Raw genomic sequence first — 18,603 nt, forward strand, 5'->3', positions numbered from 1 at the left:
CTTGGATTACCGTCTAAGTTCCGGAGGCTGGTGTATGCACAGCGCCCCACGTCACTTAAACTGAGAGAGCCGCTTAGCTGTGATTTTGTTTCTGCTGATGTGTCAGTGGCTTTCAGGGGTGTGTGGGAAGGGAGACAGGGGCGGGGACTTTTCTTTGGCCCATCTGACCTGCTCTCAAACTGGCACCCCTCTTTCCTTCAGTCCTAGCACAGGGACTTCTCCCTGGTCCCCCCCCCCCCCCCCCACACACACACACATAGCGGAGAGATGCTGGAGGAACTCACTGGGAGATCTGTATAAACATCCAGGAACCTTGCACTTTAAAAAAAAATCCGTATCACTACAGATTCTATCTTACAATTTTTACTCCAAATGAGATCTCACTGCTAGCAGCGGCATTTTATTTGATCCTCTTCCAAGATTTCCAAACATGCGCCTGGCGCCCACGGGAGTTCCGGAGTCACAATGACAGGCAAGGGGCTACAGGGTCGGTTCTGTGTATGCGTATGTTAGTGGAACTCTCATTTGAGCAAATGACAAGTTCTCTCGACTATTAACTTCCACCAGAGCAGCATTCACTTTCTAGTGATCCAGGCATTTCCCTTCCCCCAGTCTTTTTTTTTTTTTTCCATCTGAAATAAGCGGTGTCTGAAGTTAGGGATGAGCCCTGTTAAGCAAAGGGTCTCTGAGACCCTTTCAGATACAGACCACCCTTCGCTGGCCCGAAAATGCCCTAGCTTTTCTGGAGGATTAGCCCCGGGCTGCCTGTCCCTCAGCCTTCAGAAGCCGCCTAAATACCTGCACGCACTTAGGTCACAAACAGGCAGAGAACAACCAAGCTACCACCACCCAAGAAAGTGACCTCTGAACCTGCAGTCCAGGTGAACTGCGGGGAAGAAGCCCAGCGAAGCCTCGGGGATGTGAGGGCGAGGAGGCTGGGTTCACGGGGACGTGGTCCAGCACCGTTAGCAGCGAGTCCAGCCGGACACTCAAGACTTAAGGGAGAAATAGTCCTCGAACCCTGGGCGACATTGGAGCACGTCTCGGCCTCCGGCGCCAGCACCAGTTCAGAGGAAATAAAGACGGACAGAGAGAGGGAGAAGAAGAGAGTTTGGTGTTGTGTCGGGGCAAGTGTGCACGGTACCTTCGATTCCTGGCTGTTGATGGATGCAGGAGAGGGCGGCTGCTCGGCGCTCGCTGCCTCCTTGGGCAGCCCGTCCACGCGGTCCTCGCGGGCGCCGCTCGGAGGGATCATCGTGGCGGCGCGGGAACGGTGTTGGGCTCCCGGAGGAACAGCGAGGCTCGCCTTCCTCCGGTGCGCCCTCCGCGCTGCGCGCTGGCTCGCTCAGCTCCGGGTCCCGGGGACTCCCATCCTCGCCGAGGCGCCAACACGCCCTCTGCCGGTCTTGCCCCGGCCCTGGCCCTGCCCACGTCCCCGCACTCCCGCCCCACCGCGCCCACCGCCACCTCGCGGGCGACAGAACAGCCGTGACTGCCACCCAGTAGCGGGTGAGCCAGCTCAGGCTCCAGCTCGCTGGCCTTGGGGAAGCGGGAGGCGGGGAGGCGGCTCCGGGCGGGGCTGCGCGGCCAATGCCGGGGTAGCCAGGGTGGGCAGGGGCCACGCTGGTGACTGCCAATGCTGGGGGCCTGGCGCACACCGCCCGGGTCGGAGAGGGGAGATTGTTTAGCAGGGGTAGTAAAAATTCAGACCAAACCGGGAACGAATAGAAAACCCGTGAAAGATTTAGCAGGGGGAACCACCTGCAACAACTCCCTCATTCTTCACCCTAAGAAACTGCGACTCGAAGGGAGGCAGTGACTTAGCTAAGTTATTTATAGGGTTTAGTGACGGAGATCAGGAACCAAATCTGGGGTTCCCTAGCTTGAAGGCCCGTGGCTTCCCCCAATTCTGCTTAGGACTGAAGCAGAGAGATAATGCAGTGTGCATGTGTCCCCACATTGTGATGCATTTAGGCGCCAAGCCCGTTAGGCTTTTCCCCTATTGAATCCTGTGAGCCAGGAACTACCATTTCCATTTTATACATGAGACGACAGAGGGTTTAGGGAGGTGAAGAAATTTGCTTTAACTAAAACATGGTGGGGCTGGAATTGGAATCCATTTTGGCTTCAAAATCCATGCTTTCTGGACTGTGGAACTTCCTATCTAGCCCAGATCTTTATAGCTGTAGAGCAACTGGGTGTTGCAGTGGAGCAAGGAGTTCAGGGCTGTTCACAGAGAAGCCATCCATTCTGCCTTAATAGGTCTTTTGGAAACTTAGGCATGACCCCATTGCACAAAGGACAGAAGAATACAGTATTTTTTTGGAGATACAACCTCTACACAGAGAAAGGAAACACACCTGGATATTGAAAAGACTTTTTTTTTTAAATACAAAACTCCCTCCTTCATTACAAAATAAAAATTTTAACAGACAAAAACAAAACAAAACAAAAAAAACAAAACAACTCCCTCCTTAAATTTCTATCAGAAAATTGTAGGCTGAAGTTCAGATTTTCTTCATGAACTGTCAATGTTTGCAAGGCGGGGCTCATGGCTTCGCCACCTGGTGACACGGCACAGGTTTAATGCTCTTCTGTTGCTGTCTTAAGTTTTTTAATCATTTTTGAACCAGGTTTCTCGTATTTTTGTTTTGCACTGGGCCCTGTGAAATCACGTATCTGGTCCTGTATGTTTGTGTTAGCTCATGTCCTTTGGAAAGAACCTGTTGCTTTTTTCCATCCTAGACCTCAAGTGAAAACTCCTGTTCTGAGTGAGAGACAGCTTCTTACTCGATACTTGGCTCTCAGAGTGCTCTGTGTACCATAGTGACACGTAGCCTCTCATCTGACCAGGCCAGAATGGCTGACCAATGGCCATGGTTTTTTCCTCCCTCGAAACACAATTCCTGATTGTTCAACGGAGACAAAATTCTAACAGCTGAAGTCACCTCAGTAGCAAACAGTGCACTCAATGACCGGAGCAACAGTGTGAACACAGCTTTACTGAGCATCTCTTCTGGACCAGGTCCTCTGCTAGAAACTAATGATACCACAGAGAACCATCATAGATAAGTCTGTTCTCCTCTAACTTAGAGCCTGGTACAAGAGACAGTGATTGATCAAATCACATACGTACATGACCGCGCGCGCGCACACACACACACACACACACACACACATGCGCACCTCATGAACTGTGACAAGAAAAAGTACAGGACTTTAATAAATGTGTACAGATGTGAAGTCTGATCTAATGTAAGACCAGAGAAGGATTTTCTGAGGAAGTGAAGCCCCAGGGTCTATGGGCAGTTTCAGTCTTGGTGGGTAAACTCATTGTGGCTTCCAACAAGGAATTTTTTATTCTTGGATTTTTTTTTTTTTTACTTTCTTAAGAACTTGAAGAGCAGCTGTAAGATGCCACCTTTCATTTTAGGAAATGCTTAGCTCTGATTAACAACAGCCAATAAAATTAAATGCTGTCCCTCTGAAGGCCAGGACATCCTCACCCCCCACTCCTGTCCTAGTAACAGAAATCTCTGATCTGATAAATAATATCTACCTTTTTATAAAATTGTGGAATTACCTGTGGTTTCTAAAACTAATCAGGACTTTGTTCATGTGTTTGTTTCACACAAATCCCTTTCCATCCCGTATTTTTTGTTATCTCAGTCACATTTTTTTTATTCTTCAAACCACATCTCCAGCCATTTATTACTCTTGAAATCTCCTTCCTTGACACTGTTCATCTGATTTAAATGCCCAAACCATGTTCTCATGGCAACCTCTCCTAAGTAATCAATGATGAAGCTTCCTGTCCTCCCACTGGGCTACGAGCTGCACTAGGGCAGGGACTATGTCATTTTTATCTTGTTTCCTCTGGTCCTGGCATGCTGTTTATTAGCAAGATGGTTAAAGGAGACTGCCCTTGTGACCCCCTGAGCCTTAAGGCAGCCTCGGCATTGGTTACTGTACATGCTCTCCCTACAATGAATGGGGAAATACACTGGATGTTTTCTGGAAAGCAGTGGGATTGAAAATGACATAAGCTCTTTGATAGTAAGGCTTCTGTCTTTGTTGGATTGAGAGGATCTTAAACGGAAAGTCATGGCTGTCTGTGAATGCGGGGCTCATTGGTTTGCATGGAAGTAAAAGGTCTGTGATGAGGACAGTGGGTGCACAGCTCATCTCTGGGAATAGGGGGGGAGGTGAACAGGATGCTGCTTTGTCTGGGTCTGTGGAGGGAGGGGCTGCTGGCAGAAATGGATGGCACGATATTTGAGTAGCATGCCTTGAGACTTGGGTCACACGTACTGTGGCTCTGGGAATAGATGATCACGCTGAGTCCAAGTCTTGGAGGAATGAGAATCCCTCCCGTGTTGTCATGAATGCCAGCTCTGACCTGGTACTAAGGGGACATGGATACATTGATAGTGATACCCAGAGGACAGTGGAGAGGCCTGATGTTCTTCATGTAGTAGAGGTCAGTGGATGACAGACCAGCAAAGCGATTCCCAGAGGACACCTGACAAGGCACGGACATCACTGAGCAGAAATGTACCTTTTCATGGTCCCGTGTGAGAAACCCCTTCAGGACTTCCAGTTATACTGGGGGGGAGGGGGGAGTGAGACCTCACAGATGGCTGGACCTCCTGTGTTAGCAGCTGCAGTGACATTTTAGCTATGGCAGTCAAGATGACCTCATTTCTACTGTAGGCTGGTGAAGCCTGGGGAAATTCAAGTGGCAGACGATTATCCTAAGTCCTGAGTTTGTATCAAGACCCCGTGATTTTTGTAGCTTCCTTTCACGGTCCATTTTACTCTGGTTGCTTGTTAACTATCAAGCATGCAGAAGTGTGAGGTGTGCAGAAATTTATCTTCACAAACTCGAACTGGAAGCTCCCACTCCTGGTTCATTTACTCATTCATTAATGTGTAAAAAGGGCAAATCCTCCACCACCGCCCCCCCCCACCCCGATTCCATACAACTGCCTTTCGCAGTAACACTGCTCAGCAGGAGAACATGTAATGCTTTCAACCTTCTCCATTGCTTTGCTCCAAATCTGGGTAAAAGACTGGACTTTTATTATTCTATGGACTTTGGATTCTTCTAGAGCCATTTGGTAAGAAAAGACAGTATTGGCCCTGGCCGGTTGGCTCAGTAGTAGAGCGTTGGCCTGGCGTGTGGGGGACCCGGGTTCGATTCCTGGCCAGGGCACATAGGAGAAGCGCCCATTTGCTTCTCCCCCCCCCTTCCTCTCTGTCTCTCTCTTCCCCTCCCGCAGCCAAGGCTCCATTGGAGCAAAGATGGCCCGGGCGCTGGGGATGGCTCCTTGGCCTCTGCCCCAGGCGCTAGAGTGGCTCTGGTCGCGGCAGAGCGACGCCCTGGAGGGGCAGAGCATCGCCCCCTGGTGGGCAGAGCTTCGCCCCTGGTGGGCGTGCCGGGTGGATCCCGGTCGGGCGCATGCTGGAGTCTGTCTGACTGTCTCTCCCCGTTTCCAGCTTCAGAAAAATACAAAAAAAAGAAAGAAAGAAAGAAAGAAAGAAAGAGAAAGAAAGAGAGAGAGAGAGAGAGAGAGAAAGAAAGAAAGAAAGAAAGAAAGAAAGAAAGAAAGAAAGAGAAAGAAAGAAAAGACAGTATCAAGGCTACTTAACTAAAACAGCCACAGTGTACAAAAAGAACAGGAAGGAAAGGAAAGACAAGAAATAACCAGAATGTCCAGAGGATGGAGAATTGGCGAAGGTAAAGGAGAGAGGATCTCAGTAAAGGAATGGTTCTCAAAGTCTGATGCATCCGGGTCACCATGGCAATGAGCCCCATGAGAAGGGCAGAGGCCTGCTCAATTATATTGTTGATAATAATAACACCTTTCATGCATTGGGTTTCTACTGTGCTATAGATATTTTCTATACATTATTTCATGTAATCTCTACAAAATCTTAAAATAATTATCCTAGGCTCCACAGTGAGCATGGAAACAGGGATTCAAACTCAGATATATTCTGCTTCTGGGTCAAGTTTTGGCCACCCTTCTCTGCTGCCCCCAGACAATGGCAGAACCCAGATCTGGTGAAGAGGTGCCAGGCCTGAGAGGGCAGAGCTAGAGGCATCATAGAAGACAAGGGAGAGTCCTCCATGAATAAAGGAGTGCCTGCGCCATTCTTTAATCTGAAGAGTAAATAGTAGCTAGATCTACCCTTTGAAGCCAATTGCCAAGAAGTCAAAACATACTAGGCAGGAGGCAGCGACCATTGACACCCAGCGTGTAAGAAGTGAGGGAGAGGAGCGGGGGGAAGACGGGGTGGGGCCGTGTGAATACCAGCATCAGTTATCACCCCTGTGTCCTTGCCTGATGGGTGTGCCTTCAAGCCCTGAGAAACCAAACGCTTTGCCCAAAGTCTTACAGCTAACAACAACAGTGCACAAGAGCACAACAACAACAATAGCCAGTCCTGTTTGGTTGGCTCAGTGGTAGAGTGTCAGCCCAGTGTGTGGAAGTCCCGGGTTCGATTCCTGGTCAGGGCACACAGGAGAAGCGCCCATCTGCTTCTCCACCTCTCCCCCTTCTCTCCTCTCTCTCTCTCTCTTCCTCTCCTGCAATGATGGCTTGATTGTTTTGAATGAGTTGGCCTTGGGCACTGAGGACTGCATTGTGGCCTCTCCCTCAGGCGCTAAAAAGATGGCTCCATTACTGAGCAACAGAGCAACAGATGGGCAGAGCATTGCTCCCTAATGGGCTTACAGGGTGGATCCCGGTGGGGACACATGCAAGAGTCTGTCTCTGCCTTCCTCGCTCTCACTAAAATAACAACAGCAAACAACAAAAGCCCCTACTTTGAGCCACTGTTAATGCCAGACTAGAGGCCTCAGGGTAGCTCATGATCGATCTCTCCTCAACACCAAAGCTAACAATTTAATTTCGGGACTGATATTGTCAGGAGGAATGGAATTTAGCTTAAGCATCCTTACCTTTTATCTAAGTGCCAATCAATACTAATAGCAGCAAGGATAGTAGAAAAGCAGATTTGAAATAGTACTGTTCGACTGCATGCCATTATCTGGAAATTCCAAGAAAAGGGCAGCAATGCCCAAAGCTCAACGAGCTGCTTTCTGGGTAAGTCTGGCTGTCCCCTGTGAAGAGAATGCATGGCCTGGCTCTAGTTGTTTATAACCTTGGTGAGATAGAGGGGGTTTGAATCTTTATTCTGCATTTAGTGGAAAGTCCGTGGACCTAAACTCCAAACATCCCAGCTCTTCCATTTAAAAGTTAACAAAAGCAACAAGATCTTAGACAATTGATTTGATCTCTCTCAATCTTGGTTTAAAGTCCAAAATGGGATAATATTTTCTACTTCATAGAATTTCTATAAGGATTAGAGGGTAAAATGCCCAGGCTTGATCTTATTATCATTATTGTTATCATTACTAGTCATATGATTTTGATCAGACATATTTATATTTGGTTGGAATTTGATTTTCTGTTCACTTATAGCCCAAAGCATATGTAATATCTACATTTCCAAAATTGTTAATGGCTCCTATCTGGAAAGTTTGGAATTCTCATAAATTTTGGTTCTCGGACTAGTAATTAGTTTTTTTTTGTTTTTTTTTTTTTGTATTTTTCTAAAGCTGGAAACGGGGAGAGACAGTCAGACAGACTCCCGCATGTGCCCGACTGGGATCCACCCGGCACGCCCACCAGGGGCGACGCTCTGCCCACCAGGGGGTGATGCTCTGTCCCTCTGCCGTGACCAGAGCCACTCTAGCGCCTGGGGCAGAGGCCAAGGAGCCATCCCCAGCGCCCGGGCCATCTTTGCTCCAATGGAGCCTTGGCTGCGGGAGGGGAGGAGAGAGACAGAGAGGAAGGAGAGGAGGGGTGGAGAAGCAAATGGGCGCTTCTCCTATGTGCCTGGCCAGGAATCGAACCCGGGTCCCCCGCACGCCAGGCCGACGCTCTACCGCTGAGCCAACCGGCCAGGGTCTCGGACTAGTAATTAGCATTTATATCCTCTTCTATGAGTTCAGGGTAACAGTTTAAGAGGCACAGGATCCAGCCCACCCTGGCATTTTTGCTGCTCATAAATGCTGGTCTGTTCCTTCCCTGTCCCAGCTTTGGGACTTGTGGCCATTCTTTGAGTGTGTTTTCCACTGTCTAGATGCAACCATAATTTATGTATATAGGATTGTTTACACTGTTTGCTAGAAACTGTTAGAGGATAATTAAAAAACTCATTTTCTCTTTTATTATTATTTTTTTAAATTTTTCTGAAGCTGGAAACAGGGAGGCAGTCAGACAGACTACCGCATGTGCCCGACCGGGACCCACCCGGCACGCCCACCAGGGGGCGATGCTCTGCCCATCTGGGGCATCGCTCTGTCGCGACCAGAGCCACTCTAGCGCCTGGGGCAGAGGCCAAGGAGCCATCCTCAGCGCCCGGGCCATCTTTTGCTCCAATGGAGCCTCGGCTGCAGGAGGAGGAGAAGAGAGACAGAGAAGAAGGAGAGGGGGAGGGGTGGAGAAGCAGATGGGCGCTTCTCCTGTGTGCCTTGGCCGGAAATCGAACCCGGGACTCCTGCATGCCAGGCCGACGCTCTACCACTGAGCCAACCGGCCAGGGCCTCTCTTTTATTTCTAAACATCAACCTGGCAAGGTATCATACTATGGACCCATTTTTTACATGAGGTCATCGGAAGACTGAGAACCTTTCTGACTTCCCTAATGGGAGATGGTAAGTACAGAGTAGAGAGTCCAGTCCACACCTTCAGTCTCTAACCCCCGGGCTCCTCACAATGTAGGCAGACAGTGTGATGCTCTGTGTGCTCATTGCTGTGTAAGAAGCCCGCACAGCTTGATTTGAGAGCACAGACAGGGAAAGGATGAGGCCCACCAAGTGGAAAGGATGTTGGAGAAGGTTCTAGTGGGACTGGAAGGAATCTTGAGCAGAAGATACAGTATCAACACAGACGTAACAGTGTGCTTGTGTAGGGGATGTGCAGGTCTGGTTCTTAGAGCACAATGGCTTCTTTTCTTTGCTACTTTTACTGATATGTAGGCAATGCTTAAGAGAGAGGGAGGGAGGGAGGGAGGGAGAGAGAGAGAGAGAGAGAGAGAAATGCTGGAGCTGAAGAAATTCTTTGAAAGATTGTTTTAAATACTTTTATAAATGGTCATTGGGGAAAGCTGGGTCTCTGGCAGCCGGGGAGGGACAGTTTTGGTTAGTAACAGATGGAGGAAACAGAAGCATCACAAGGATTTCTGGAGGTTTAAATGGGTCGCAGATTAAGAAAGCACCAGCATGCAGAGGGTTCTGACAGACACGCAGACTCTTCATGCCTGGTCGCCAGACACAGAGTGCTCCAGTTCCCAAGAATCAGGAACCCATTCTGTATCTAGGGCCCTAAAATTCAAACACACGTGTCACTTGCACTTATACAATCTCTAAAGGATTACGAACATTTAATTTGCTAATCATTATGTATCTTCAACGACACCCTTAGACGTGAGTACCAGGACTTTCCAAACAGAGAACAAGAACTCGGAACTCGAGCCAGAACGGGTAACGGTTTCTGCTGTCTGTAAAGCTTTGCGCTTATTTTGAAATGTGTCCTAGAAGCTTTGTAGAGTCATGCTGGGGGCAAATGAATCGCAAAAATGCTCTACAGTGGTTTCCAGAGAGGGGTTATATCACTGCTTTGTCCTCCTGCCTTCTGTAACCCTCTGTGTTCTTCAGTAATTTACTTGGCAGCCCTGAGCTGTCCGTCAGGCACTTTACGAGAGGTCTGGAAAAGATGACTCAATGCCTTGCGCCTCACATGCTAGTTTCTTCCCTCCATAAATCAGGAAAACGTATCCACAAGCCTGGACTTAGGGAACACACCTGTTTCATCTGTCTCTATTATTGAAGAATTGGCCAGAAAATGGGGATTTCGTCTCTTCCATTAGTAACGATAACTTATCCGGAGCAGGGCACAGTGGAAGACAATAGCAACGGGCTTGTTACTCAGACAGACTGGAGGGGGTGGTTGACTGCATCTTAGTCTCCTGTTTTCTCCCTGAAATGCAAGCTGCCACAGTGCTCGAGGCTGCCAAGCGATGCTCTAATATTTTGAGGAAGCCGGTTAGTGAGTTGCCACGGCTTATTGCTACTACTTCTTGTGTGGTGGTGGGGGTGAGGAGTTATTATTATTCAGCTTAAGATATTTGAGAACGTTACAAAATAAGGTGGCAATGTCTAACTGAACAAAGTCCTTGTTTTATTTGCTGGTTTATTTATCAGCAGGGGGCTGAGACCTGCTGGGTACGAGGTGCCTTATTAGTTCTAGGCATGTAGAGAGATTTATGCAGATTTCCTGAACCAAAGGAAAACTCAGCTGAACATGGAAGGCAGAACTGGGGACAGATAATAACTGGGAGTATGAAGAGAGGGCTGTAGTAACCAGGGGAGGAAAGAGCTAATTCTACGGAGGAGGCGAGGGAAGATTCACTACAGGAAAAGAATTGAATGTTGGCAGGTAAGTAGCAGTCTTCCCAAAGGAGGACAGGAAGGCCATTCTGGGTAGCTTGAGATGAATATACTTCTCTGCTTGTATTTTCTGTGATTATTTTATTGTTGTCACTTTGGGGGTAGGGAAGGGACCTAGAATTGTCATCAACATTCCTTGCAAGTCCCCTTGGTCATTTTCTTTTTTTAGTGAGAGAAACAGACAGAGAGAGGGACAGACAGGGACAGACAGGCAGGAAGGGAGAGAGATGAGAAGCATCAGTTCTTTGTGGTGGCACCTTAGTTGTTCATTGATTGCTTCCTCATATGTGCCTTTGGTGGCAGGGCTCCAGCTGAGCCAGTGACCCCCTTGCTCAAGCCAGTGGCCTTGAGCTTCAAGCCAGTCACATTTAGGCTCAAGCCAGTGACTATGGGGTTATGTCTATGATCCCACACTCAAGCTGGCAACCCCATGCTCAAGCTGGCACAGGGTTCAGGGTTCTGAACCCGGGTCCTCCACATCCCTGGCCAATGCTCTATCCACTGTGCCACCGCCTGGTCAGGTCCCTTTCTCATTTTAATGAATTTTATTAATTGCCCCAAATATAACCCAATTCTCATTTAAAATTTCCTTCCTTCAATGGCACCCATTATACTTTTTATATTTATATATATTTTAAAACTATATATATGTAAATATATAGTTTTAAAATATATGTCTTAGACATGTATGGATATTTGTATGGAAAACATGCAGTTCATCTGTGTGTATAAGTGTTTTAAATCGTGTGTAAAACATTGCATTGTAGCATATTTCCTCTTTCTCACTTATTTGGCATATTTTACTTTTAACTACATTAAAACGTAAAATATGCAAAGAGCATTTAAAATGGATGAAGACCCATGCCATTGAATGTATTGTCTTGCATTGTTGTATAGCATGTGACAGTACGCACCTGCCATAATTTATTTAAGCCACAGTGTGTCAATGGACTGGTAGGATGTTTTCACTTTTTGCCATCACGAACAGTGCGGCTCTGACTCTTCTCGAACGTGACTGTGGGTGCTAATGCATAAGCATGACTTACGGCTGTCAGTTTTCTCCAGCATGGATACTGTGTTATTTCTAATTTTATCACTCTGGCTTTATTTGCATTTCCCTGGTGACTAATCGAGTTGAGCACCTTCAGGTGATTTAACTCCTACTAAAAAACCCCAAAACAAAATAGAAAAATCTAATTTTTAAAGATAATTTGACTGGTAGCCGATTTCTAAGTCTATGAACAATTTGTACTACATTTGCTTTCTTGTAATATTGAAAGCTCCAGATTCCGGTATCTATGCTAAAAAGCCTTAGGGACCGGGAGAAGCCATTTCTCTGTTTGCATAATCCTTTACTGTTTTTCTACTGTTTCTTCTTTTCTCTTGGGACCGACTTTCCCCGATTCCATATCGCATGGTCCCAAACTTTTGGGGTTAGAAGTGATCTTGGAAAGATAATCAGTCCACGAGAAAATGGAGCAGGTGATTTGCCTCTCCAAGGTCATCTGACCTGTCAGGGGTCTCAAACTCAATTTTGAACTTCGTGGATTAGTCTGCGGGCCGCACAAAATTGTTCGGTGGGCCGCATGCGGCCCGCGGGCCGCGAGTTTGAGACCCCTGCGAGTCTACCAGGTGTCCCCAAACTATGGCTCTGGGCCGCATGTGGCCCCCTGAGGCCATTTATCCAGCCCCCGCCGCACTTCCGGAAGGGGCACCTCTTTCATTGGTGGTCAGTGAGAGGGGCACTGTATGTGGCGGCCCTCCAACGATCTGAGGGACAGTGAACTGGCCCCCTGTGTAAACAGTGTGGGGACCCCTGCAACCCCAGTCAGTCCACCAAGTGACTTGGAGGAACTGAGGCTCTTATTGAAAAGAGCTCTTATTGATAGATCCCACATTGATTGTCTTTGTGACTGGAAATTTGGTTTTGTTGCCCTTATGCGTGTTCTTATAAACATGTTTTCGGTGCAGATGGAACTTAGGCTAAGGACATAATAATGTGTTGCCTACCAGGAAACTGCTGTTTGTAAATACATTACTGAAGGTTCTTTTTATAGTTCTATTTGAAAGATAAACATGTTATCTTGAGCAAGGTTTTACATTTCAGGATTGCTATAATTGAGAGGAGTACTGAGGGTCAGATGGAGCCCAATTCAAAGGTGTGAAATATTAGCATGTAACTAATTTTAAGAAAAAAATGTCGAAATGTCAATATGCAGTCATTTGCAGCCACTTTAAATTTACATCAATTTCTGACTTCAGTTGGAATATAAACACTCATGTCTATTAGATATTACTTGAAGATACTTAAAAGAAATTAAATCTACATTATTGGAAAGGGAACGTTCACACAGTATCCTAACTGTGTTCCATTAGGACATAATTTTAATTTTTAGGAAATTAATTCTGTTAGCCTTGATGTTTAAGATAGAGAAGTGGAAAGAATCGAACCACTCTGCACTTAATTTTTTTCAGAAGGCCATTAGCAAACCCACATCTCCTTCCTGTGATGTAGTCCAGTATTATTTTCCTCCCCATGAGATGAATCAGGAAGACATCGTGTTCCATCGCAGTCACGGAAAACAGAGGAGAATTCAGCTGCTCAGACTTGGTTGTGCAGAGGCAATGGTTAAAAAAAATAAATAAAAAGGAAAATGTTGAATTCAGGAAAAAGAAAACTCATAGAAACGTAGCAATGCTAAATAGCATTTTAATACCTAGTAACTGATATATGAAACATCCAAATAAACTAAAAAATCAATCAAACAACAAAAAAAATCCCCATTGTTTACTTTTATATCATATCCCAGGAAATTTTGTGACTCTCATAGTTAAAGAGCATACAGCATCCCATAGGGCCACTCCTGATCTCTGGAAAAATTAAGTTCTGGGCATAAGCATACAATCATGCTATTATGTATATTAGTCATTATCTAATGCTAGGCATCATAAGTATTTTCATGCATTATCTTATTCAATACTCTCAGCAACCCTGGAGAAACTATCATTACTTCCATGTTATAGATGAGGTTTCCAAGGTTAAAGAAGTGAAGTAAATTATCCAGAGCCACTGAGTGTACTACTGAGATTTTGTTCTATGGCAAACTACGTCCAAACAGTGCTTAGGACAGCAGGCACTCTTCCCCTTTGAATTCTGTAGGTAATCAACTGGGCTGGGCTCAGCTGGGCAGTTCCACTCCTAGTCTCCCTTGCCTCACTCACATGACAGGGGGTCACCTGCCAGTTCTTAAAGTTTCCTGCCCAAGAACAGGCTGTTGGGTTGTTTACATGGTAGTCTCACTGTTCCCAGCACACGAAGATGGGACAAGCCACAATACTTAGGTGTTTGTCAAGCTTCTGCTTGTGTCACAAAGCAAGTGACATGGCAAAGCCAGATGCAATGGGTAAAGACATGAATTCTATTTCTTGATTGGAGAAGCTGCCAATTCACATTGTGAAGGGCAGTAGAAAGATTTGGGCTGCTTTTTGAAATCCACCACAGTCAGTAAGTGACAGAGATGGATTTTGAACAGTGATTCATTTTTTTTTTAATTTATTCATTTTAGATAGGAGAGTGAGTGTGAGAGAGAGACAGAGAGAGAGAAGGGGGGAGGAGCAGGAAGCATCAACTCTTTTATGTGCCTTGACCAGACAAGTGCAGGGTTTTGAACCGGCGACCTCAGCATTCCAGGTTGATGCTTTATCCACTGTGTCACCACAGGTCAGGCGATTCATTTTTTTTTAAATTTTATTTAGAAAATTAAATTTAACAGGATGACATTGATCAATAAGCATACATAGGTTTTAGGTGAACGTTTTTATAGCATTTGAACTATTGATTATGTTGTATACCCATCACCCAAAGTCAAATCTTTTTCTGTCACTGTATATTTTGTCTCTCTTTACCCCCTTCCTCCACATCTCTGTCCTCCTGGTAACCACTTCACTTTTATCTATGTCCATGAGTCTCAGTTTTATATCCCATCTATGTGTGAAAGTAAAGCCCTTGTCCCCAATACCGATCCTATAGTGCCTCTGAAAAACAATCCCTATAGTTTTCAAGAAGACTGTCCCATAATTTGGAGGGATATTTGCCTTCTCTTTATTTTAGAAGGCCCTGCTGTCCTTCAGCTCCCAACAAAAATTAATTCTCTCTCTGCACTCTGTTGTGTGCATTCATCCACCAAAACATTTATCCCATCATAATGAAGCATTTATCATAATACAGTATATTCACTCTGTAGAGTAGGCAGGAATTATGTCTAATTATTATTTATAGCCCTGATGGTTGGTCCAATCTTTGGTACACAGTTTGTGCTCAAAAAATGACATGCTGGAGAAAGCCATGATACTTGACCTACTTGGAATAAGCTCTTTCAGTCATAATTGACAATGCCATTGAAGAGTTAGTGATGCTTACTACTACCTTCAGTTAAACATTGTCGAATCCTTTGGAAAAAAAAAAACAATAAATATTTTATTTTTGACTCCCAAATTTTAGAAAAGGACTCTAATTCTTCGATATTTTATGCAGCTACTATGATATCAACAACATTCATTTTTTAAAAATTAGATGCTTAGAGCAAGAAAGAACTTTAGAACCAACTTCAGATTCTAGTTTAGCAACATCAAGGATGGGGTGCCATCTGCATCTCCAGAATGCCTATGGTTTTTAAGGAGGGCATCCCCCAGGGAAACAGGTTCTTGGAAGCAGCAGCCCCTCTTTCTTTTCCGGAAGTTTAGCAGAGCTGAGTGGATACTGCCCAGAGGGCCCATTGCTGAATTTAGGACCATGATTTTACTTGTGTTCTCCTTGTCAGTAGCTGATGTAGGCTCCAGGATGCCTACAAGGCTGTTTCAGTTCTTTACTCCCTCCAAACTTGGTGAACTCCTCATGTCTCTCTGCTGGGTCTTCCTCCTCATTTATAGGTTGCTGCTTGGATCATTCTTGCACACACTACATGCATGTGCAGGCGACTGAGTGGGGATACCGGCAAATTGGTGTCGTTCACACGGGTGCAAGAGTGAATGAGACCCAAGTAAAAATACATGTAGTTCAGAGACTTTTTTTTTTTTTTTTTACCATCTCCGATACCACCAAAAAGCTGGCACAATGCTCACCCATCTATGTTCCCCAGATTAAATGGAACAAGATTTATCCTGAACTGTAATATACAATGGACTTCTTTAATTCTGCGCTTCTAGCTAGGAGGCCTTGGCAAGCTGCTATCTGTGAGCTTCAGTTTCCTCGTTTGTATCCTATGGTTCACAGTACTGTTGGGAAGTATAGCCGGCTCTTCGTAGGTAACCTGCGGAACACAATGCCTAACCCGTGGGAAGTGCTCAATAAAGTGATCTACTGTGACTACCATTATTAGTCTTATACAGGACATCCATGTTCCCTGATGAACCCCAATGCTTAGCTTCATTTTCTGTATTTCATAATTTTTAAGTTAAAGCTACTTGAAATTGAAAAACAGATTAGGCCCTGGCCGGTTGGCTCAGTGGTAGAGTGTCGGCCTGGCGTGCAGGAGTCCCGGGTTCGATTCCTGGCCAGGGCACACAGGAGAAGCGCCCATCTGCTTCTCTACCCCTCCCCCTCTCCTTCCTCTCTGTCTCTTCCCCTCCCGCAGCCAAGGCTCCATTGGGGCAAAGTTGGCCCGGGGAACTGAGGATGGTTCCTTGGCCTCTGTCTCAGGCGCTAGAATGGCTTTGGTTGCAACAGAGCAACGCCCCAGATGGGCAGAGCATCGCCCCCTGGTGGGCATGCCGGGTGGATCCCGGTCGGGTGCATGCGGGAGTCTGTCTGACTGCCTCCCTGTTTCCAGCTTCGGAAAAAATACAAAAAAAAAAAAAAAAAAGAAAAGAAAACAGATTAAAATGCATAGAAATAAAAAGAAAAAAATCCACATTTCTACTACCACTAGTTAGCAAATTCAATTGTTTTGTTTTCCCCTGTTCCCTTTCAGTCCTTATCCATATACATAGTGAGTGTTTTTCCTAGCTGCAATCATTGTCAAGAAAACTCATTTTGTGTGCATGTTTTTAAAAATCTTCATCTAGTGTTATGCCGTGAAAAATATTTTAATCATCTGAATTTTAAAGGTGCAAGTAACCGGAGTGAGGTAGGGTCCTAGCGTTATCATCTGCAATAACTTACACAGTTCCTCATGTTTACATAATGATTTGCAATTTTCCATTTATGCATTTTGGTTTAAAACAATAATCTTGGAAGTGTCTAATAATAAAATACTAATTATTATAAATAATTAGTGTAAACACTTTTGAGTGTTTACTATGTGCCAAGCCTGTCCCAACCTTTATGATTCTTATTTGAATTCCACAGAAACCAAGAGGCTTATTCAGTCTCATAAATCCAGTAAAATGCTGAAATAAGGCTAAGAATCCAGCCGTCCCAGTTGTCTCTCTAGTCTTTTTTCCATTTTATCACCCCCGTCTGCCATGTATGGGTTCCGATCCCTTCCTGACACACATTTCTGTTGGGTATGTGTGTGCTGCTGTGTAATTTTCTGTTTCACTGATTCCTTTGCATACTTTTAGAGCTTGCTTTGGTCACATGTCTTGGGCACAACCTCTTATGTTGGCACGATTAGCTGGTTTAACCTGTAGGCATTTATTGTCTTGGATCTTCCATGTAAACCTGACCCTAGTGATTAAATCAAGGGCAGGAAAAGCAAGCATGCCAGCAAGTAATCTGAGAGGAATCTTCTACCCTTCACTTAATGATGAATGCTTTTTCTATTGGTGTCATTTCTTTTTTTTTTTTTTTTTTTGTATTTTTCTGAAGCTGGAAACGGGGAGAGATAGTCAGACAGACTCCCGCATGCGCCCGACCGGGATCCACCCGGCACGCCCACCAGGGGGCGATGCTCTGCCCACCAGGGGGCGATGCTCTGCCCCTCTGGGGTGACACTCTGTTGCGACCAGAGCCACTCCAGTGCCTGGGGCAGTGGCCAAGGAGCCATCCCCAGCGCCCGGGCCATCTTTGCTCCAATGGAGCCTTGGCTGCGGGAGGGGAAGAGAGAGACAGAGAGGAAGGAGAGGGGGAGGGGTGGAGAAGCAGATGGGCACTTCTTCTGTGTGCCCTGGCCGGGAATCGAACCCGGGACTTCTGCACACCAGGCCGACGCTCTACCACTGAGCCAACCGGCCAGGGCGGTGTCATTTCTATAAGCACATATTTCTTTTCCCTAAAGCACACTAAGTTTAAGTATCACCAGGTCAAATGTTCTTTTTTCCCATGCAATCCCTTCCTCTGGCATTATTAAAACCTCATATATCAGAGCATTTGTCACTCTTGATTAAAGGGACTTAGAGTTGAGTTAAAAATTACCATAAAGCCAAAGGTGATTGCCATGGCGTGGCAATAGCATGGCAAATGTATCTACTGCCTTCGGTCTGTTTCCTGTTGGGTCAAATCAGGACCTTCCATGAAATATTCTCTACTCTTCTATCTGCATCCTTTCTGTGTTATGATTCTGTTCCTGTTTCCAGATATATTCATGCTCCTACCTACTTTGTTAATTGTGTAGTTGACATTTTAAAAACTGCTTAACTGTCATGACAAAGATATTTGCATGTCAACTTCTTATGTGTCTATTTTTTTTTATTAATATATTAAAGTACTGTTGGAGTTTTAAAAACTTTTCCTGTGTGGGTGCCTGAATTGTGCTATTTATTCGCTGAACACATAAATATTGGCATTGCTAAAATTATAAACACGATGACTAATGCCTAGAGGAAGATGTATAAAATAGCACAAACTCAAAACAGTAGATATAACTTCTAAAACTGAAACTAAAATGCTGACAAGTATTTAGCCTGATAATTCCTACTTTCTGATCTTTGGAGACTGGCAATTTTAGAACTTATCTTTTGTTTGTATGACCATGAAATCAAGAACAATTATACTATTAAATCCATCAGACTTTTAAAGCTTATCAATTTGGAAAACATTCATGTAGTCTGGTTGTGTTCTAGCAACAGAACACAATATATTAAAATGACACACTTTTAGGTAAGAACACTCTTACTATCACTAATCAGCAATTATTTTGTGT

The 18,603-nt window shown here is 45.4% G+C and overlaps 2 protein-coding genes across 3 annotated transcripts in view; one reads left to right on the plus strand and one right to left on the minus strand.

Annotated features, from left to right (window-relative positions):
* STAC (SH3 and cysteine rich domain) overlaps positions 1-1,396 on the minus strand; it is a 137,919-nt gene extending 136,523 nt beyond the window's left edge. For both annotated transcript variants that reach the window (XM_066351435.1, XM_066351434.1), the window contains exon 1: positions 1,145-1,396. In XM_066351435.1, coding sequence (XP_066207532.1) covers positions 1,145-1,255 — 111 coding nt within the window. In that variant the 5' untranslated portion in view covers positions 1,256-1,396. The remainder of the gene's footprint in view (positions 1-1,144) is intronic.
* EPM2AIP1 (EPM2A interacting protein 1) overlaps positions 1-18,603 on the plus strand; it is an 835,019-nt gene that overhangs the window by 513,179 nt on the left and 303,237 nt on the right. The window lies entirely within an intron of this gene.

This window comes from Saccopteryx leptura, chromosome 10 (assembly GCF_036850995.1).
Source record: "Saccopteryx leptura isolate mSacLep1 chromosome 10, mSacLep1_pri_phased_curated, whole genome shotgun sequence".
Lineage (NCBI taxonomy): Eukaryota > Metazoa > Chordata > Mammalia > Chiroptera > Emballonuridae > Saccopteryx > Saccopteryx leptura.